This window comes from Chrysemys picta, chromosome 1 (genome assembly GCF_011386835.1).
Source record: "Chrysemys picta bellii isolate R12L10 chromosome 1, ASM1138683v2, whole genome shotgun sequence".
NCBI classification, from domain to species: domain Eukaryota; kingdom Metazoa; phylum Chordata; order Testudines; family Emydidae; genus Chrysemys; species Chrysemys picta.
The window spans coordinates 245,838,868-245,860,672 of NC_088791.1; the positions used below are offsets into that span (position 1 = coordinate 245,838,868).

A 21,805-nucleotide genomic window follows, 5' to 3' on the forward strand; every position below is an offset into this window, starting at 1 on the left:
AAAAGATTCTGTTTACACAGTTATGCTGTATCTGTCAAAGCACACATTCAGAATGCTTTTTTTTTTTGGGGGGGGGGGGGGAAGGAGGGGGAAGACATCAAATCAAATAAACCCACCAATAAAAGCCTCAAGATTTAATGAGCTTTCAATATTGGTGTGGCAATATACCCAAGTATTACATACAGTTAATGCCAAAGCTATCTGTTTACAGTTAACTATAGCTACATATTACAAAAGTTGACTTTACAGTAGGGAATACACCTTACAGGTTATTTAAAGATGTGCAGCCATCTCAAATTTCAAAGTTGGATTCTAAAATGCAAAGAAATGAAGTCACATGTCTACTATAGTTAATAGCTATAGTAAACTTCTGTGAGTTTAGAGAAAAAAGATTCTCTATTACTACCAGTTTTAGTTTGTGTATAATCAGTTTCCCTGTTTCTCCTGTAGAGTACGATTTCCAGTTTGCTTTAAATCATTCACACAGCAACAGAGGAAAGAAACATTTTTTTAATCAAAATGTGATTGTAAACCAGAAAAATTACCAGGGAGTACTATTAGGGATATTGTGATAGGGTGGAGCTTGGAAGGCTGGGTTTTCTAGTGGGTAGTGCACCTGACCCAAGGGGGTTTTGGGGAATTGGGAGGGGGCAGTGAGAGGAGAAGAGGGTTAATTGTGCCTGGTTCCTGACCTCAGGCTGGGAGTGTTTGTACCTTCCCTCTGCATCTGGGCCTTGGCCGTAAGTGGGGTATGGTTACAGAACACAGGCCCTCCCCTCTCCACCAGGTCCTAGCCCAGGGCCCTGTGGGAAGGAACACCAGCAGATTCCTTCCCTACAGAGAGTGTAAGTCCGTTGCAGTGAGTAACATCCCGTCTTATGTGCACCTTCAGTTTGGGGCATGGCTCCTTTGGGCCCAGTGTGGGGTTTGTATACCCCCATCACAGGCACAAGATGTACTTTAACTTCATTGTAAAATCGGCCAAAATTCAAGTCTATTTCCACCCCTAAAAAGTCAGTCTAACTTGAAACAAAACTTTTGGATACAACTTGTCACGGAGTATTGGGGAACTCAGGGCCCTGCACCCCGGCTTCCTGCGATTCACCATGACTCTCAGCCAGCCAGTAAAGCAGAAGGTTTATTTGGATAACAGGAATACAGTCCAAGACAGGTCTTGCAGGCACAGACCACAGGGCCCCCCTCAGTTAGGTCCAGCTTGGGGTCCCAGGGCATCCCAGCCCACCCCCCTTTGGGGGGTCAGAGCCATCTCTGCCTCCCAGCCCTCTCTCCAGCCCGCTTCCAGCCCTCTGCCTTCAGCGACCCCTCCCACAGCCTTTGTTCAGTTTCCCGGGCCAAGGTGTCACCTGGCCTCCAACCCCTTCCTGGGTTTCTCATGTTACACGCTCAGGTATTCGCCTTCGGGCAGACTCCCATCCTCCAATGCAGACTATCCTAGCCACACTCCCCTGTCAGCATTCACACACCACAGTAAGAACAGTCCCAGTTCGTCACAAAACTGTATTGATTTTTAATCATGTATATATTTGTTAAATTTCAGTGAAACTTTTCATTGGGAAATCAGTTTTCACTGTTTGCCATAAGAATCAAACATGTTCAAGACTTCAGGGAACTGAATGGCTTAAACTTAAATAACAGTATAAATTTAGTCAAACTTCTGTGCTAATTACAGAAAAACTATGAATAATAAAGTACAAATATTCAGTTAAAGACCCATGTATTATGCTCAACAAACCCACTAAAGCACTACTTTCAGTGAACAAAGCTCACACTGAAATATTCTATTTTAAACTTAATATTAAAAATGTATATTCTTATCACACTATTTATCCTCAAGGATCCCAAAGCATTTACAAACTGTTCACATATTGGGATCTCTCATATAAGTTATTCTCTTACCCACAGCCCTATAGGGGTGTACAGGACAGGGTATGTGTGGAAGCAGAGAATAAATTGCAGAAAGGAGGCAAAACACATTTGGACTTTACTACACTGTTACTATTAATACCTCTACTCTTCTAGAGTGTTCCCCCACCACTCAGGGAGATGGTATGGACACAGTATGATATTTGGAAGTGCTCAGCATACTGGTTAAAGTCTGGTTTGCCAATGCAGCCCATGTCATTATCGAGGGTCCTCATGCCTGGAACAAATAAGCGAACAAATGACAAACAATTCAAATGTTTTTGTCTAGTGTTTTACCTGAAGATACTAGCTGTATCGGGTTGGACACCCGCTCCAACCCTAAAGGGGTTGGAAAAGCCCTGCAGAGGGCTGGGGCTGCGGCTGCGAAAGGGAGCAAAACCCTGGCTGATTGGGGGAAGTGACTGCAGCTGGGGCCACGCCCCAAACTAAGCAACTGGGCCTTATAAGAAGGCCAGGGAAGCCAGAGGGAGCAGTCTCACTCTGACTTGAGAGGGAAACAGGCCTGGCTATTGGGGAACTCACCCAGGGGACCTAGAGGGAGGTGGAGCTGGAGCTGGAGCTGGGAAGCCCTAGGCCAGCAACTCCCCAGGCTGCAGGGCCTAGTTCTAGGCCTCCTAGGTATTGGGCCTGCAGAGGGGCAGCCAGAGGGTGGGTAAAGGCAGCCAGTCCGAACCCCTTGTTGCCTGTGATGATCGGCTGATAGACTGCAGTCCACCCCAGGGCATGGGGGCTAAACAGAGACTGGCAGTAGCCACGACTGAGGTGATGTGGGAATAGGGGGTGGGGAAACCCAGCAAGACTGTAGAGTACTGCAGGAGGCAGAACCCTGAGATAAGGGCACTGGAGTCCTGGGAGGGACACGGGGGGACAACGACAAGTGGATCACTGGCCTGCAGAGGGTGCTCCTGGGTCGAAGAGCTAATTCCTGAGGGCAACCAGCAGGAGGCCCCGCAGGGGTGAGTCCGCGCTTTGCTACACTAGCCAAAACAAACTTCGCCCTCAACTAAGAGCATCAGATCTTAGTTTTTGCATAACCTTGAAGTTATACTGGACTTCACACTGCTTTTGGACACAGATTGCGACTGTAGTGAGAACAACCTCCCACTTTGGGAAGTCAGAAGACCTACCTTTCCTTTTGAATAAAGGATCCCGATGTTTTAACTCATGCCTTTATCACCTCAAACTACACAACTGGAAGTTATCTGGGACTGATGGAGACCACCTCACAGAAGCTACAACTAATTCAACATGCAGCATTTGTTTACTATCCAGAGACTGAAGAGATCATATCACTCAGCCCAATTTTAGTCTGGAGTCTGCCAGGGAAACACTATTCATCTGCAAAGCCTCTAGTAGGCTAGCACCCAGATACCTTAGAAACCATTTATCCATCCACAATCTACCAAGACAATTACACACCACAAAACCGTTGTAGCCAAAATGATTCAGGAGAAGACTCAGGGGCAGAGAATTCTTAGTGACAGGACCTCAACTTACCAAGCAAAGTCAGACTAAGTCTGAGCTTGATATTTGTTTAGGCAAACATAAAACTGACCTTTTCTCTATAGCTTTCCTCCAGCAGTATCATTCTCTCCACCCCCAATCACCAGCCTTTTTAAAAAGTTCTGGTATGAGGAGAAAGATAAGAAGAGTGCTTGTGTCATCATCTATGCAATAACAGTGATAAAGATGCACTGCTATGGCATGGACTAATGAACTAATCATTCATGCCAATCAATTTCAGGGATGGTATTTAATATTGCAAGAGTATGTTTACTGCCACGGTTAAACAGAACAGTTCAACCACTGAGTTGGGAAAAGTAACTGGCTAGACATCTACTTGCAGAGTTTTCTGAAGTGGTAAACCTTATTGTGTCCACAGCTGCTTCTTCCATGAGTTTTCCTCATTTAAAATAATAAATTCAAATTTAAGAAACCAACAAGACATACAGAGAAAATAGGAAAGAGTTTACCTGCTCCAAGCAATGTAATAACAAGCAACTGATGAAGGTATGCCAGGCATAGAAGCCAGTCTAGAAAATCTGGTGAATTATAAAGATCTTTTCTATTCTCCCACATATCTTGATTTTATTCTAAAGCAGAAAGTTCTGAGAAATATGAACACTCCATAATTCAGCTTATGAAGTTGTTGCATTTAATGTTCAGCCTGTTTAATAATCAAAATTAAAAAGAAATTTAGTCCATCCTCCCACAAGTACACGATTATTTTTTAAATGCGCTCGCTCTCTCTTCTTAGAATAGTTTCTAGCATATTCTCTAGCCTGGTTTTACCAAAGTTGTTTGCAGCACTTCTCTGAAAGACTATTCATTAGAAGTTAGAAATCATTTTTCAAAACACAGCTATATACAAAATTATTCTTTGCTTAGGCCAGATCCTGCAATTGGATCCACACGGACAAATCACTGCACCCAAATGGAGACTCGCTGCCTACAATGGGGCTCTGCATGGGCATAAGAGTACACCTGAGCGGAATCCTCCACCATGCAGATCCAACTGAAGGACAGACTTAAAGTTGTACAATATTTAGCAATGCCTCTCCTTCCTTCAGGATTACATTCTAAAGGTGTGTGAATACATGACCACCGTTGCCATCCCACCCACACTTAGCTGAAGCATACAGTTTTATAAGTCTTTCCACGAGGAAATCTCTTCAACACCTGTCATTTTATTCTCATTTCTCCCCCCCCCCCCCCCCCCCAATCTCTTCTCATTTCTCTCCAATTTGTCCATATCTTTCTGACTGAGGAGCTTAGAAAGAAACTGGGTACTTTACCTACTGTTTCACCAGAGAATGAAAATCATCTCCCTGACTTAAGACAAGATGCTTCTGAATACGCAGTCCAAAAAAAAAAAATACATGCATTGAACACCCCAAGGTCTCTTAACATTACCCGCATCCCATAAAATATTTATGGTTTGGCTTCCCTCCCACCCTATCCCCAAATGTACTAATTTGCATTAGTTCACATTTAGTTTCAATTTCTTGTCCATATTTCTAATCTCTGTATTATTTGTTTTTAGTAGTAACTTCCTAAGCATGTTGTTTACCCTCTCTTCCCAATCATTAGTGAGGATGAAAATTAAAGCCAGATTTAGCACAGATTCTTTTGTTCCTCAATATACATTTTTCTCCAACTTAACACAACACTAATTTTGGTATCATTTGTTTGTCCTTTTATACAGAATTCAAAACCATGGGCTTTGTTCATTCATTTTTCCTCATATGAAGTAATGGCCATACTGTGTGAAACCAGTGGTACATCTAGCCCAGTATCCTGTCTTCCAACAGTGGCCAGGGCCAGATGCTTCAGAAGGAATGAACGGAAGGGCCAGTTCTGGAGCGATCCATCCCCTGTCATCCAGTCCCAATTTCTGATGGTCAGAGGTTTAGGGATACCCACAGCTTGGGATCACCCTGATCATCTTGGTTAATAGCCATTAATGGACCTATCTTCTGTGAACTGATCTAACTCTTTTTTGAACCCAGTTATAATTTTGGCTTTCACATCCCCTGGCAATGAGTTCCATAGGCTGTGCGCTGTGTGTTTGTTTTAGACCTGCAACCTATTAATTTCATTGGGTGACCCCGGTTCTTGTGTTACATGAAGTGTTAAAGAACACTTCCCTATTCACTTTCTCCACATCATCCACGGTCTGATAGACCTCTATCATATCCCCCTTAGTCGTCTCTTTTCTCAGATGAACAGTTCAGGTCTTTTTAAACTCTTCTCATATGGAAGCTGTTCTATACCCCTAACCATTTTTGTTCTTCTCTGTACTTTCCCCCCCAAGTCTAATGCATCTTTTTGAGACAGGGTGACCAGAACTGCATGCAGTATTCAAGGTGTGGGATATTTTCTGTCTCATAATGTATCCCTTGCCTAACAGCAACTAACATTGTTAGCTTTTTTGACTGCCGCTGCACTTTGAGCGGATGTTTTCGGAAAGCTATCTGCAATGACTCCAAGATTTCTTTCTTGAGTGATAACTGCTAATTTAAAACCCATCATTTTGTACATATAGTTGTGATTATTTTTTCTAATGTGCATTACTTTGCACTTAACAGTGCATGTCACCTTAGTTTTGTGAGAAATACTTGTAAATTCAATCCTTAAAAAAAATTCTAAATTAAATACGATTTGCTATTAATTGCTAATTCTGGTCCACTCTGGTAGCATTACTTATTTTTGTGTACAGTAAGTTGTCCCTGTTTTAGGTAGGACAGCTGACTTTTGCTTTAGTAAAAGAGTGCAAGACAATTCCCAGAAATATTTGGGGAAGACTAACAACTGTGTAAATCATATCATCCTTTCAGTCATGTGCAATGATAAGCCCTGAAGGCTTCTCCTGACCTCCCTGCAAATCATGAGACTATCAAACTCATGACTGATCATTTACTGTCAGCCTTCAACTGAAGAGAGAGTCACTGTCTGAACAGATTTATTCTGGTTCACTGTAATCAATTTGACAAAAATAGCTATATTGTCTTTGAGTGCTACCTTAAGGCTTTGTATTTCACTAGGTTTGGAGATATATAGGGTGTCAAATATTTTATTTCAGATGTAAAGGCTTCCAAAAGCAGAAGACAGACTTAGTATACACAGCCATCCATCTCTCGGTGGATTTCTTACTGTCGAGCAAGAGCAATATTTATCATTGCATAAAACCTAGTTTTCACGTATTGAATAGCCCGAAACACTATACTATTCAACTACTCACCAGCGAGCCCATTAACTAGCCAAAAATATTGTATCGACGCAACACATGGCAATTAGAGCCAGAACAAGTGTTTATACTTCGCCCCGTAAGCGCGTTCACATGAGAGGCACCTGCTGGTCCAGCCTGGAGAGTTCAAGTCTCTCACGTCCTTCAAGCAACTAGCGGCCGACACTGACCCAGCGGCGCCGCGCTCTGCAGAAGCAAACGGGCCGGCGGAAAGGCAGGAAACGAGAGGGGCAGAGCTGGAAAGTGCGGGGAGTCCCGGGAGTAAGTGGTTTGTCAGTGAGCGCAACTGGGTGTGCAAGTGCTGTCAGCCAGACGCGCCCGCAACCTGCTGCCCTGCCCGGCCGAGCTCCCACCCTCGCAGGGAGCGGAGCGGCTGCTCCGAAAGGGGACCAAGCGGTCCTACACACCTCCCGGGAAGGGGCTGCGATCACAGGGAGGGAAGGAGGATGGAGTGACGGGGGCTTCGCAGCGCCCTGTGGGTTACCGGGGGGGCTCTTCCCTGGGCCAGCGTGGGTCTAACGCGGGCATTTCGCTCCCCCGCAAGCCAGGGAAAAGCGGCTCCCGGGAGCGCCCCGCTGGGAGCAGCCGGCCGGGGAGTTCGCGGCGCGGCCCAGGTACTTACATATCTGTTGATGAGCGTGCGGATGAGGCTGCAATCCATGGTGAGCCAGAGCCGCTCAGGCACTCGGCCGGCTGGGCTGCCTAGCTCGCCTCACTTCCACTTTTCACCTCCATGGAGCAGTGGCTGCTCCTCCTCAGCCGCCCACACGCCCACTCAGGGAAGCGGAGAGCGACTCCCCTGCCCTGCCCCACCAGCTCTCGCTCTGCCCGCCTCCTCCTCCGCTGCTCCGGCTAAATCATGCGTGCGCCAGGCGCAGCCGGCTACCCAGGTGTGCGCCGCTGCTCCTGCCGGCGCCTCATCCCCAGAGCAGGGAACTCGGCTCGAGGTGCTGCCCCTGGACACTTGGCAAGGAGGAAAAAGCCGCGGGGGAGGGTTCCTGCCTCTGCCCTTTGCTCTGGCTCCTAGCGGCCAGACAATGTTTTACGGAGCGTGCAGTTAGCTCTGCTCGCTAGCTCCCAAGCCCTGCCCAGATCAGACCAGCTCCGCCCGCGCGCGCGCCTCCTACTTTGATCTTTGCCTGCGATTCAGGCTGTTCACGTCATAAAGGGCGTGAGAGCATGCGCATGCCCCCTCCCCCTTCCTGCCCACGCAGTGAGCCGCGCTCCGCCCCTTTTACTCCTGTTCTGGGCTTCACACTGCGGCTGGCCGCGAGTGAGGCGCTCTCAGGCCAGGGTTGACAGACGTTCGGTTCACCGAAGCTTGGAGGTGTCGGACTGAAGCGTTTGCATCTTGCTTCCCTCCCCCAATCCTGTGTTTTAACTCCAGGGGAAAACTTCCCGCGTTACAGCTGATTTTTCCACTCCTCTTTGATTCTTCCGCTATAGCTTCAGGGAGCTTTCTCCTGCATATTTTGCACACCCAAAACACTCCTTGAAGTCCGATGTGGGGGTGCAAAGAATGCAGGCTGATGCCGCAGGGGGTGAGTGTTTTATTAACATACACGTATTCTTTACAATCCTTCCTTGCCCTTATCTCTGCAGCTTTTGTCCTGGCTCCGTATGGGTTGTTGAGTGACAATTTCAGAAAGTGCTATCAACCACCATCTGTTCACACAAGTTTGCAACAGAAAATCCGAAAAGCAGAGGGAGATTCCCGCCTGTTGAAAGAGCGTATCCCATAAGTGGAGCAAAGAGAAAAGAGCGGGAAGCTCCTTCTTTAATCACCTTGCTGTAAAGCCCTAATCTCCAACTACCAAGATACTGATGCTACCTAGCAAGCAGTGGAGGGAGTGATGGTAGCTGGAGCCCTCCCCGGAGGGGGGAGAACTTGTCGAAGCAGTGGGATAACCCCAGAGCGCTCCCGCAGTTCCGAGCTGCAGCGGCTGGGAGCTCTAGGGCAGCAGAGCACCAAGCCAGTGATGAGCGCTCCTCCGTTGTTTCCTTTGCTGTTGAGGATGGGAAGTCGAGGAAAGGGAACTTTAGATGGAGCAGATGTTCGGTTTTCTCCGTTCTGGACTTTATTTGTAAAATTTCTAGGAGTGAAACCACACATAGGTCCCAACAGTTGCAAATCGAGGTAAATAGCATGTCACACACACAAGGATACTGTAAACATGGAAAAATATACAGGGACTGGGAATATATTCCCTATGTGTTAAATACTCCTTATTGGTAATAGTTGTGTGGGGGGGAGGGCAGGTTAAGGCCCATTCCTGCAAACAGATTACCCATGAGTTCTATGTGGCACCTTAGAGACTAACAAATTTATTTGAGCATAAGCTTTCATGGGCTGTAGCCCACTTAATCAGATGCATAGAATGGAACATATAGTAAGGAGATTATATATATATATATATATAGAGAGAGAGAGAGAGAGAGAGAGAGAGAGAGGACATGAAAAGGTGGGAGTTTCCCTATCAACTCTAAGAGGCTAATTAATTAAGAGAAAAAACTTTTGTAGTGATAATCAAGATAGCTCATTTCAGACAGTTTGACAAGAAAGTGTGAGGATACTTAACATGGGGAAATAGATTCAATGTGTGTAATGGCTCAGCCATTTCCAGTCTCTATTCAAGCCTAAATTGATGGTATCTAGTTTGCATATTAATTCAAGTTCAGCAGTTTCTCGTTGGAGTCTGTTTTTGAAGCTTTTCTGTTGCAAAATTGCCACCTTTAAGTCTGTTACTGAGTGACCAGAGAGGTTGAAGTGTTCTCCTACTGTTATGTTATGATTCCTGATGTCAGATTTGTGTCCATTTATGCTTTTGTGTAGAGACTGTCTGGTTTGACCAATGTACATGGCAGAGGGGCATTGCTGGCACATGATGGCATATACCATATTGGTAGATGTGCAGGTGAACGAGCCCCTGATGGCATGGCTGATGTGATTAGGTCCTATGATGATGTTACTTGAATAGATATGTGAACAGAGTTGGCATTGGGCTTTGTTGCAAGGATAGGTTCCACACACCACAGAACAAAAACACTAACCCAGGATCATTTTGAATTTTAATCCTATTCTCCAAAGCACTTCCAACCCCTCCCAGCTTTGTATCATCCATGAACTTTATAAGTGCCCTTCCAGCATTACTGTGAACCACTGATAACTACTCTCTGGGAACGGTTTTCCAACCAGTTTTGCACCCACCTTATAGTAGCTCCATCTAGGTTGCATTTCTCTGGTTTGTTTACGAGAAGGTCATACAAAACAGTATCAAAAGCTTTACTTAAGTCAAGATATACCACATCTACCGCTTCCCCTCCTATGCACAAGGCTTGTTACCCTGTCAAAGAAAGCTATCAGGTTGGTTTGACACGATTTGTTTTTGACAAATCCATGCTGACTGTCACTTATCACCTTATTATCTTCTAGATGTTTGCAAACTGATTGCTTAATTATTTGCTCCATTGTCTTTCCAGCTATAGAAGTTAAGATGACTGGTCTGTAATTTCCCGGGTTGTCCTTATTTCCCTTTTTATAGAAGAGCACTATATTTGCCCTTTTCAGGTCTTCTGGAATCTCTCCCGTCTTCCATGACTTCTCAAAGATAATAGCTAATGGCCCAGATATCTCCTCAGTCAGTTCTTGAGTATTCTAGGATGCATTTCATTAGGCCCTGGGTGACTTGAAGACATCTAATTTTTCCAAGTAATTTTTAATTTGTTCTTTCCCTATTTTAGCCTCTTCTGTTCCTACCTCATTTTCACTGGCATTAGACTTACAATCACCACCAACCTTCTTGGTGAAAACCGAAACAAAAGTCATTAAGCACCTCTGCTGTTTCCACATTTTCTGTTGTTATTTTTCTCCCCTTATTGAGTAATGGGCTTACTCTGTCCTTCGTCTTCGTCTTCCTCTTGCTTCTAATGTATTTATAGAATGTTTTCTTGTTACCTTTTATGTCTCTGGCTAGTTTGATCTCAATTTACCATTGTTCTGATCAGCATGTCAAACCACCTAGTATATCATAAATTCTGACAGCATCACATCTATATGACTTGCAGACTGTCTCTTGCTGCCTGTGTGGTGGTGGGTGGGGTGGGGTGGGGAGGGGGCAGGATTATAAAAAAGCAACCAGTTTATCCTGGGGGTCAGATAGCTGAGAGTCACTGTTATGTTATGTGAAAATAACTGGATGGACTGGTACTATTTAGCACAACTAGCATGCACCATAAGACACTTATCACATTGGGTATTTTACTTTTAAAAATATTTTCTAGTTACTGAAATGGGTAACTGATTCGAAATCAGCAAAGTAAATAAAATTCCTTTTTAACATCATCTGTGATTACCATTCTTCTGCTTCAGTGCTCAAAAAAGACCTGTTTTAGTGGCTTGTTCTTTCCCACCAAATAAAGCACTCAAATTAGTAGCATCAGCATTTTTGGTTTCAAAAAGGTTGTGGGTTCATGTTTCTGAACAATATCTGCATTTTTTTTCCTGACTTGGTCTTCAATCTTTTTACAGCCTTTTACTTAGGAAGCATGAGTGATTTTGCAAATCAATACCATAAAGTAAATACATTCATTTTTGTAATGGTTAATATTGTATCACTTTTTTGGTTCAGAGAAAAAGTATGCAATAATACAGTCATCAAGTTTCCCTATTTGGAAAGGTTAATGCAAATTAGAGGACAATGGTCTCTAGGACATGTTTTTTTTTCTGGGTATTTTCTTCAGGCACATCCAGACAGACAGAAAGATAATTCTGTCTTCAGCTCATATTAACAAACCAATGACAAATCTATTATACTTATCAATAGTGGAAGAAATTTGTCAAATGCAATTTTCTGAAGTTCTTCAATATTAATAACCCACAAAAGCTTTTTGATATGCTTGTAGCATGTGTCCAAACTTGTTGCCAATGTTATAAGCTTGTTTGGTGGAAAACTGCTTCCTAAAGATGGTGCTATGCTTTTCCCTTAGCACTGCTATGTCTGGTTGATCTTGAGTATTAGAGGCTTGGCATTGTGAGCATTGTCCGTACTGGGACTGTTTTTCTGATGGTTTGCATTTGAGAAAAAACTTCAAAAGACTGTTTACCAGCAATCTGCCTGAAAGCCTTGCTTTCTCTGTTTTGTGGAAAGCAGGAACTCCCCAAAATAGTCTGAGAAATAGCTAGAGGCTGCCCTACCCTCATTTGAGGAGGGAAGATATCCCAAAGTTGTTTTTTTTTTTTTTTTTAAATATGCTGGCTACAGCCTTCATTTACTTTGTACCGAGAGAGAGAGAGAAGTGATCTCAGGAAATAGGTTGGTCATAGAGGAGCAGGCATAAATTGTTATCTTCTTCAGGATCCAAGACTGGATGTTCCAGATGTCCCCTATGGATACACGGATGCGCACTCAGTAGAGACTCTTGGAACCCTGACATGTGCAATGAAACTATATTTGTTCTGCTGTGTCTGGGACTCTACTGCTCAAGGTAGAGGAAAGAGGATTTGACCCTTCAGTGTTCAGATACTGAGGCTAGGTCTACACTACCCGCCTGAATCGGCGGGTAGAAATCGATTTCTCGGGGATCGAATTATCGCGTCTCGTCGGGACGCGACAATCTATCCCCAAATCGACGCTCTTACTCCACCAGTGGAGGTGGGAGTAAGCGCTGTCGACGGGGAGCCACGGAGGTCGATTTTGCCGCTGTCCTCACAGCGGGGTAAGTCGTCTCCGATAGGTCAAATTCAGCTACACTATTTGCGTAGTTGAATTGGTGTATCTTAAATCGACCTCTCCCCCTCCCGCCCCCCCCGTAGTGAAGACCTGCCCTTAGATAGAATACAGTTTACTCAGGGATAGCAGTCTTATTGGGAATTGTTCCAGGGAACTGATGCTTAATGCTAGTGAGCACTAATGATTAATGCTAAAGTAAGACAATAGTAACAGTCTCTGTGTAATGGGGATGTATTTGGGCAGTAGTTTAAGTAATGTTAAATACTGTGATTAAGTGCCACCAACAATGCTCACCACTTTAGAAACTACAAATAGATGTGTATACTAGTGTGCTCCCACAGCTGTCACTTAGTGTTGGCCCACTTAAAGACCGGTCTGATTGGTGCTGTTCTGCCCCCTCCATATCCTATTGATTCAGTACAACTGGCTAGTGCTGGGGTGGAATAATGGGAGTATGACAAGGGCATGGGGGCGGGTAGAGGTTAACCCGTGAGATCTTTAGATAAAAGGAACTCTAAGTACTAATTACCTTAATTCTTGGCTCTGTTCCTTTTATCTGCTTCCTGAAATCACTGCTTACTGACCTCTAACTAGATAAAAATCTCAATTTTCAAATTATGCTGTTATTACAAAAGATGTATTATAGGCTACAGCCCTAAAGACTAATGACTGCAACAATAGTTTACTGTTCAGAGTCACAGTAATAACTTAAAGCCAGTTTAAAGAAAACTACCTTTGAAATGTGGGGAATACCCTGACAAGATCTAAAACAGCAACTTTGGGGTGGGTGGGTGTTTTCAGACCTAATCACTCTGACAGAACAATCATTTTAATGGATATGATTTATATCCAAAATAAAAAGAATTGTTGTTATACTTCCCTTGAAGCCAAGTACAGTAAATTAAGGGTCATCCTTCCCCATGCACCTGGAAGAATGTATGCAAAGGAGGACTGTATAAACTGCTGGAACTCCAAATTTCTATTTCCCAATTTTCCAACAAATTGCTCTGAGGGGAAAGGAGTGTTTGCTCCCTCCACCTTCCTGCCTTGAAAAGAGAAGTGGTTCTGGCCCCTAAAGCAAACTGAGGATACTAAGGGGCAAAACTGGCACCATGTGAAGTGATTTATGAAGATTTCCATGCTTTGAAGTCATGAAGTAGGAATTCTTTCTTTGAGAGGACTGGCCCTTAGGCTCCATTTCTGTCTTCATTTACTTGGGTGTAACTGAAAATACTTCCCCTCCCATCCTCTTTTAAAAACAAAAAAACCCCTCAATGTACATTAATTTATTAATAAAAATGTAATGGAGTTGTGGATTTTTATGAGGATCTGCTCTCAGGCATAAAAAGTGGCATGAGAGAAGGTATGAAGTTGCTTGTGGGAAAATTTGACTAATACGAAACTGAATCTGGCATAATTGGATGGGCAGAGGTGGGGAGCAATGGCTCGATATCATGTAAGAGTGAATAAAACTATGGCCTGATTATCTGCTTACACACACACGTTGCAAAACATCAGGAATGGTTTCTCTGCCCACTGCCAGTCATCTATTTCTGTTTAATATTAGTATTACAGCTGTGCTTGGCACTGTACAAACATATATGAAGATGCAGTCCTTAATCTAAACAGATCTTTGATCTCTTGAGCAAACCTATAGCCAATGCTCTATGCCGTAAGGGACTGATCAAAAGGTAGCTAGCTAGCCCCTCTGCCTCCCCTGCTCTCTCCAGGAGAGAGAAAAGGGCTAGGTTGAAAAATAGGACCTAGTTATATTGCATGCACTATATAAATGAAGAGGAACTTGCTGTAGATACAGACTTGCATGGGAACTCATGAAATATGATAGCTAGAACTGTATATGTTTCCTATCTCTACTGTTAATCTCTACAGTGTTTAGATTTATGTGAGAAGTATGTTAGTCTCTGCTTTGAGTGGTGCTGTGGTCCCACAGAAAATGCTGCCCCTACCTCAGGCATAGAAAGAAGGTGTGTTGCTGATTGGTCTGCTAGATGACTTGATTTCACAAAGGCTCCTGACTCTTTCACCCTTCCCAGTTCCTGCTGCCTCACATACCCTCTATCGCTAATACAGCCTTCAAGAACCCAAAACCTCCTGCGAGCCAAGTCTTTGGCTTATTTTTCTCCATCCCCCACTACCCTATTGTCAATACAAAATATGATGACTGAGTGAAATTTCTGCAGCAGGATAAAATAAATGGAAAAATACCTTAAAGGACTGTCATTGCATTAAAATGAACATCAATATTGCATTGATTGTGTAGTTAATTTTAATATTCAACAAAAATCTGATTACTTTTTTCATTTATTTCATGCTACTACAGTTTGCCATAGAATCCAGTATATGTGAGCAAATAAAATCAAGACTTTTGCTGCAGAATTTATGGTCAGCATCCAACAATATGAATGTTTCCCAAACTTTTGAAACCTGAGTGTCGTCTCTCCCCTTTCAGGCAAATGAAATGCATCATGCTCCATTTGGTGCTAAAGACCTACTCATCTTCATTCATACATCTTCCCCCTCCCCCCCAATTTTTGGAAACACTCTTGCAGATCTTCATAATAAACGTCCTCTCCTTTCTTACATGCTTCGACAAGTGGTGAAATTGTCAACAACAAATTGACAATTTCAGCGTGACCTCTGTCATCTGAATTAGCAAGTGCTGTTCTCGTCTCAGAGCTCTTGTTTCAGGCTCTCTGCGGATTCAGGAGCAGCCTGTGCACCAGTTACACACACTTCACATTTTGAAGGCTATTTGTGCGACAGCAACTGCTTGCTAGAGGCTTTTTTTCTTTTTTAATTATTGAAAGCTGAGACTGTCGAGAATAATTAAGAGGTTTGTTCTCACACACCTCTAATGGGGTACATACTAGGCTTTAGAAAACAGTAAGGCAGGGGTAGGCAACCTATGGCACGTATGCCGAAGGCGGCACGCAAGCTGATTTTCAGTGGCACTCACGCAGCCTGGGTCCTGGCCACTGAGCTGGGGGGGCTCTACATTTTAATTTAATTTTAAATGAAGCTGCTTAAACATTTTAAAAACCTTATTTACTTTACATACAACAATAGTTTAGTTATATATTATAGACTTAGAGAAAGAGACCTTCTAAAACATTAAAATGTATTACTGGCACGCGAAACTTTAAATTAGAGTGAATAAATGAAGACTCGGCACACCACTTTTGAAAGGTTGGCGACCCCTGCACTAAGGTATGCCGAGACTACTGTCTATCATGTTGATCAATATTATCTCATTGTTTCCTTGTGCTTCCTAGTCTGTCTATATTTACTTGTGGTCTTTTGTCTTATACTTAGACCAGGTCTACAGTACAGATTTTTGTCATCATGGCTAAGAGTATGTCTACACTAGAAATGCTACAGCGGCAGAGCTGCAGTAGCGCCACTGTAGTGTAGACGTTTACTATAATGGTGGAAGTGGTCTTTCCATCACTGTAGTAATCCACCTTCCTGAGAGGCAGCAGATAGGTCAATGGAAGAACTCTTCCATCAACCTAATGCTGTCTACACGGGGACTTAGTTAAGCTGACTTATGTCTCAGGGGTGTGTGAATTTTTCACACCCCTGAACAATGTAGCTAGCTTGGCCTAAGTTTCAGGTGTAGACCAGGCCTAAGTCAGTCAGAGGTGTGATTTGATACTGACAGAACTGTACCAGCAAAAGCCCCTAGTGTAGATGCATTATACTGGCAAAACTGCACTTTTGCTGATATAGCTTATTTCGCTGGGAGGGGCGGGGGGCTGGAGTAAGCTATAACAGCAAAAGCACCATTTTTCCAGGGTGAGCTGTGCTTACATTAGGAGGGCTTTGTCAGTATAGAATACTGGTATAGCTATTCCATCAAAGCACTTCTAGTGTAGTCCTGGCCTTAGACTGTTAGTTCTTTAGGGCAGGCGCTGTTTTGTTTTTTTGTACAGTGCCTACCACAATGGAGTCCTGGTTTGTGACTGGGGCTCCTAGGTGCTCTTGTTGTACAAATACTTAATAATAATGGGTCATGAATTGCACAGCTATGCTGCTATTAATAAATATGAATCTATGCTATTTTTAATCGGGTGTAAATCCTGTTTGGAGGGTTCTTCAGAATTAGGTATTGGTTCAGGGGCAGAACTCCGCACCAACCAGAAAAGAGCAGCTTCAGCTGGAACACAGTTTGCCAAATATGGCACATAAGTAATGTTCCCCCTCCAAACAGGTGAAGAAAGGGCTTTGTTTGACCCAGTTTTAAAAGTGAGCAAAAAAGGGAGGGAAAGTAAGGGGAAATCAAACAGCTCAGAATTATATGAATCCAGCCAGCAGCTCCATTTTAACCACTAGTGAAATACAAGCTCAAATAAAAGGGACTGAAAGATCATTTTAGTCCTTCACATTAAGATGGACTGTAAACAAAAATCTGCCTCCTTTGTAGGGAAAAAAATAGAGTAGTTTTCTGAGAAATTGTTAATTTAAGATCCAAGAGATTTTACTACTGAGCAGCGTTAGGCTGCATGGAATCTGAGCTCAAAGACGTCAAGAAAATTACAAAATTGCTTATAAAAAAATTCTTTGCTGGAAGGAGAATTGGAAACACTAAAGCACCAAGTCAGGGTTTAAAATCTCTTTGTCCTCAGAATTCTAGAAGATATTGATTATGAATCCCAGACCATCAAAATAAGCTTGAACACCCTGACATTGAACAACAAATACCATATTTTAGAAGGAGTTACAGGATCCTGTGATGGAGTATACAAATCCCACACTGGGCAACAAGGGATTAAGCCCCAGCCTGCCACCCCTGCAAGAGATGTCAAGACTGGCGGAGGTGCTAAAAGGGAGCAGAACAGCTCATGTGTGGGCAGACCAGGGATGAGAAAGGACTTGTACCTTGCAGCTCATGAGAAAAAGGCTGAGGGAAGGCAGGATCTCTTCCTCAACAATTGTCTGAAGACCCCTCCCTGAAGAAAGGGAGGACCTGCTTCTATTATACCTTGAGAGGGAGGTATTTCCCCCCTCACCTATTAACCCAGTTTATGCATTGATTCCCCGCGTTTTGTTTATGGACTCCCCTGGAAGGCGAGAGACTTGGAACTCACCTGCCGGAGGGCCAAGACATGAGGAGGCAGCCATTGCCCCAAGAGGGAGAGAACTATCACACCATGCCTGGCCAAGAAAAGATGTCAAGTGGCGAGCTGACCCCCTTTACAGCCTCCTGTGATAGACTGCAAACTTTGGACAATAGCAGGGTGGTAGGAAGTGGCCCAGGGAGGGCAGCTTTAAGATAGTTCTGGGTGTGAGACCCTTGTGTTGCACTCACAGGACCCTGGGCTGGAGCCTGGTGGAGTGGGAGGGTCTCAGCCCCTGCCCCCTGCATGTTGAAAGCTCAAAGCCTTGACCACTAGCAGTGCCCCACTACCCCCACGAGTGAAAACCACCACAGATCCACATGTTCAAAACCTAAACGGCTAATAAGTTATGGCTATTATTACTCTGACTCTGATTGTTACAAAGTCTGAAAATAGCTAAACAAATGTAATAATTCATCAAGGCCATGTTGTTTGTTTCCTTGAGCTCAGTCCTCTCTAATGGGCACATTAGAAAGAGTGCCTCTTAAATGGGCAATTGAAAAAGCAGGAGTAGGAACCGCTATATTATTCCCAGCAAAGTTTCAGCATATCAGGATCAAAAAAGTCTAATACATCTGGGACATTAATTCAGCTAAGAGCCTTGCTGGAAAGAAGTCTTAAAGCCTATCAGTCCAGCTCCCTTAAGTTCTAAGAAGAATAGGACTAAAATACTTGTATCTAGGGCCCTTCCAATTTCACAGCCATGGAAAACGTGTCACAGACTGTTAAATCAGACTTTCCCCATGAAATCTGATCTCCCCTGCTGCTGGGAGTGTGGGGCTCCTAGCTGCTATTCCAGACATGCTGGGGAGGGACTGGAGTTGTCCTTCACCTGCACGGCCACTCTTGGTGGGGAGATCAGATCCACCTCCAGAGGCAGTGCAGAAATGAGGGTGTTACACCCTCACTTCTGTGCAGCAGCAGCCTAGAAGCTGGGCTCTGGGCTTCCATTCCCCCCTTTTCCCTTCCCCCGCAGCTCCAGCCGCAGCTCTGGGTGCCGAGCTCGGGGCTTCCTCCCAGGACGGCTCCTGCTGTGGCTTGGGGCTTCCACTCCTACTGGCTGCAGATGGGTTTCAGGGCAGTCTGGGCTGGAGGCTTCCGCCCCCCCCCCCTCCACCTGAGGCAGCCCAGGCTCTAGACTTCCACGCCCCCCATACCCCACACCACCCAGGACAACCCGGGCTTGGGGCTTCCACCCCCTGCCACTTCAGCTAGAGCTCAGGGCAGCCCAGACTCAGGGCTTCCAACCCCTCCTCGTCCCCTCCCCCCGCTAGCCAGAACAGCCTGGACTTGGGGCTTCAGGCCCGCGGCTGCAGCCAGGGCTTGGGGCACCTGGGCTCGAGGCTTCTTCCCCCATGGCTAGTGCTGGGGCTCAGAGTGACCCAGTCAGGGCTTCTGCCAGGGCTGGGGCACAGGGGCCCAAATTGGCTGGGGTCCTCTGCCTTATTCTGTCACTGGCCTGGACTAGCAGCTCGGAGCCCCCAGCTGGGGTGCTTGCAGCAGCATGGGCCCTACCTGTATCTTAATCGTTGCCCTACTAAGACAGGTGGACTTTAGTCTGTCAGTACGTATCTGGTCAAATTAAACTATACAAAAATTGCAAATCCTACTGCTTCAAAGACCATGAGTTTGATTCAGTCTAACTCTTCCAGCCATGGACAATTGACATGCAAATCTGGGCCCAATCATGGTGCTCCTTTGGGCTCACTCAGGTGCAGGCAAGATCAAAGAGGCATCTGAAATGTCTGCTGTTGAAAGAAGAAACTGGGAAATACTCCAGCACTAGAGTAAGGGCAGACACACCCTGGGGTGGAGAGGTAGGAGAATGTTGTTACAAGATAGAGAAAACAAAAGTGGTTGTACAGAAAATGGGGACTATTACCATCTCTCCCCCACTCTAGATGATCAAACATTACTTTGGTGAAATGCTGATGTAAACTTCATCGGCATGCCTGATTTCTGTCATGCCTTTAACTCAGAAACAGTCACAGACTATAACGAACATAAGAATGATCATATTGGGTCAGACCAAAGGTCCTTCTAACTCAGTATCCTGCAACAGTGGCCAATGCCAGGTGCCCCAGAGGGAATGAACACAACAGGCAATCATCAAGTGATCCATCCCCTTTCGCCCATTCCCAGCTTCTGGCAAACAGAGGCTAGGGACACCATCCCTGCCCATCCTAGCTAATAGCCATTGATGGACCTATCCTCCATGAATGTATCTAGTTCTTTTTTGAATCCTGTTATAGTCTTGGCCTTCACAACATCCTCTGGAAGAGTTACACAGGTTGACTGTGGGTTGTGTGAAGAAATACTTCCTTTTGTTTCTTTTAAACCTGCTGCCTATTAATTTCACTTGGTGACCCCAGTTCTTGTGTTATGAGAAGGAGTAAATAACATTTCCTTATTTACTTTCTCCCCACCAGTCATGATTTTATAGACCTCTATCATATCCTCCCTTAGTCGTCTCTTTTCCTAGCTGAAAAGTCCCAGTCTTATTAATCTTATCTCCTCATATGGAAACTGTCCATACCCCTAAAAAATTTAGTTGTCCTTTTCTGAACCTTTTCCATTTCCAATATATCTTTTTTGAGAAGGGGCGACCACATCTGCATGCAATATTCAGAGAGCTATCCCCAATGACTCCAAGATCTCTTTTTCTTGAATAGTAATTTTATATGTGTAGTTAGGATTATGTCTTCCAATGTGCATTACTTTGCATTTACCAACATTGAATTTCATCTTCCATTTTGTAGCCCAGTCATCCAGTTTTGTGAGATTCTTTTGTAGCTCTTCGCAGTCTGTTGGGACTTAACTATCTTGAGTAGTTTTGTATCATCTGCAAATTTTGCCACATGTTTACCCTTTTTTCCAGATCATTTATGAATATGTTGAATAGTACTATTCCCAGTACAGATTAAGAAGTCCTCTTGGGTATGTATGTCTTCACTGCAGTTAGCTCAGATGATCAATGCCTAAATTAGCCTAGTCTGGGTGTGAGCAGCCACACCGCAAAGCCCTACTCACATCACTCTGTTCTTACTAGTGCTGCACTCCCCCCATGTGTGAGGTCAGCACTTCTGGGGGCACGTCCCATGTTTTTTGTACTGCAGTAAGCTGATTCTTTCCCAGTGAATGGTACGAGAACTTTTCTGTCCTGAGCATATAGGGGGAATTGTGGGAAGGCACTGGAGGACTATTAGCACTTGAATGATTTAGCCTGTGTCCTCACTGTGAAATGGGTTGGCTACCCCCTCAGGTGAAAGGGGCACCCAACCTCCAGCCTAGCTCTTGATGGGCCAGTTAGCTTGGGTTGAAAGCAACATCTGATTTGAGTGAGGAGGTTTTATGTGTGGATAGAAGTGGAGTTAGGGGCCACACCTGAGTTAACTCTGCAGCAAAGACATACCCAGAGTGTGTTGCTTGTAGGACTGAGAATGCCCCACTAGCACTGGTGGGAGATTTCCTGAAAACTGTCAGTGGAAATAAGGTCTTGCAAAGTATGGAATCTAAAGGAACCACCTCATTGTCAACCTGATTTTGCACTTTATAATGGAAAAAATGACAAATAGCAAAAATGTTATACAGCAAATATTATACAATATGTCTTTCAGTTGTCAAATTGGAACAGCATTAGAACACAAGGTAGCAAAAGACCGCTTAAAGTATCTCCGGAGGTACTTATATGGCTTACATTACCTTTATCTCAGCACTACACAATCTATAATGTATCCTCTCAACATCCTTGTGAGTGCTATTGTCCACATTTTACAAATGAAACACAGCGTGACTAAGTGACTTGGTCAAGGTCATACAGGAAGTCTCTTGTGAAGCAGATAATTGAATGCACATTTCCCAAGTTTCAGGCTAATGCTTTAACCACGGTGTCATCCAGATTGAATTATTTTATAAATAGGTTTTATTTTCCAGAAAATAAAACTTAATTTGATGCAGTATCATGAGAATTTAAAATAAGACTTGAAACAGCTCCCAACTTCTTCCTTCCATTTTTAATTTTAAAAAATGTTGAGCATAACATGATGTTCAATATTGAATATTTGTGGCCCCTTTTAAATTTAGACCAAGATTTCCCAAAGTGACTAGTTATTTTAGGTGTGTCCATTTTTTGTGTGTCCAACTTGAGACGCTTTAACTGAGCCTGATTTTCAGAAAGTACTCAGTGCTAGCCTTTGCAAATCAGGCCTCTGTAAGGAGTGATAAGGGGCCCCCAAAACCAAGGCACT

At 44.1% G+C, this 21,805-nt stretch overlaps 1 protein-coding gene and 1 long non-coding RNA gene across 9 annotated transcripts in view; one reads left to right on the forward strand and one right to left on the reverse strand.

The window, feature by feature from the left end:
* The window catches only part of ATP11A (ATPase phospholipid transporting 11A), a 231,951-nt gene extending 224,079 nt beyond the window's left edge, over positions 1-7,872 (reverse strand). For 3 of the 7 annotated variants that reach the window (XM_065581014.1, XM_042861427.2, XM_065581017.1), the window contains exon 1: positions 7,314-7,872. In XM_065581014.1, the coding sequence (XP_065437086.1) occupies positions 7,314-7,352 (39 nt within the window). In that variant the 5' untranslated portion in view covers positions 7,353-7,872. Of the gene's footprint in view, positions 1-2,026; positions 2,162-7,313 lie in introns of all 7 variants that reach the window. The other 4 variants (XM_065581018.1, XM_065581021.1, XM_065581016.1 and 1 more) reach the window with 4 other exon arrangements.
* A 225-nt stretch (positions 7,873-8,097) lies between these two features.
* The window catches only part of LOC135980802 (uncharacterized), a 28,960-nt gene continuing 15,252 nt past the window's right edge, over positions 8,098-21,805 (forward strand). Inside the window, exon 1 of one of the 2 annotated variants that reach the window (XR_010597706.1) lies at positions 8,098-8,232. This is a non-coding gene — a long non-coding RNA (uncharacterized LOC135980802). Of the gene's footprint in view, positions 8,233-8,703; positions 8,829-21,805 lie in introns of those variants that run through there. The other variant, XR_010597705.1, reaches the window with a different exon arrangement.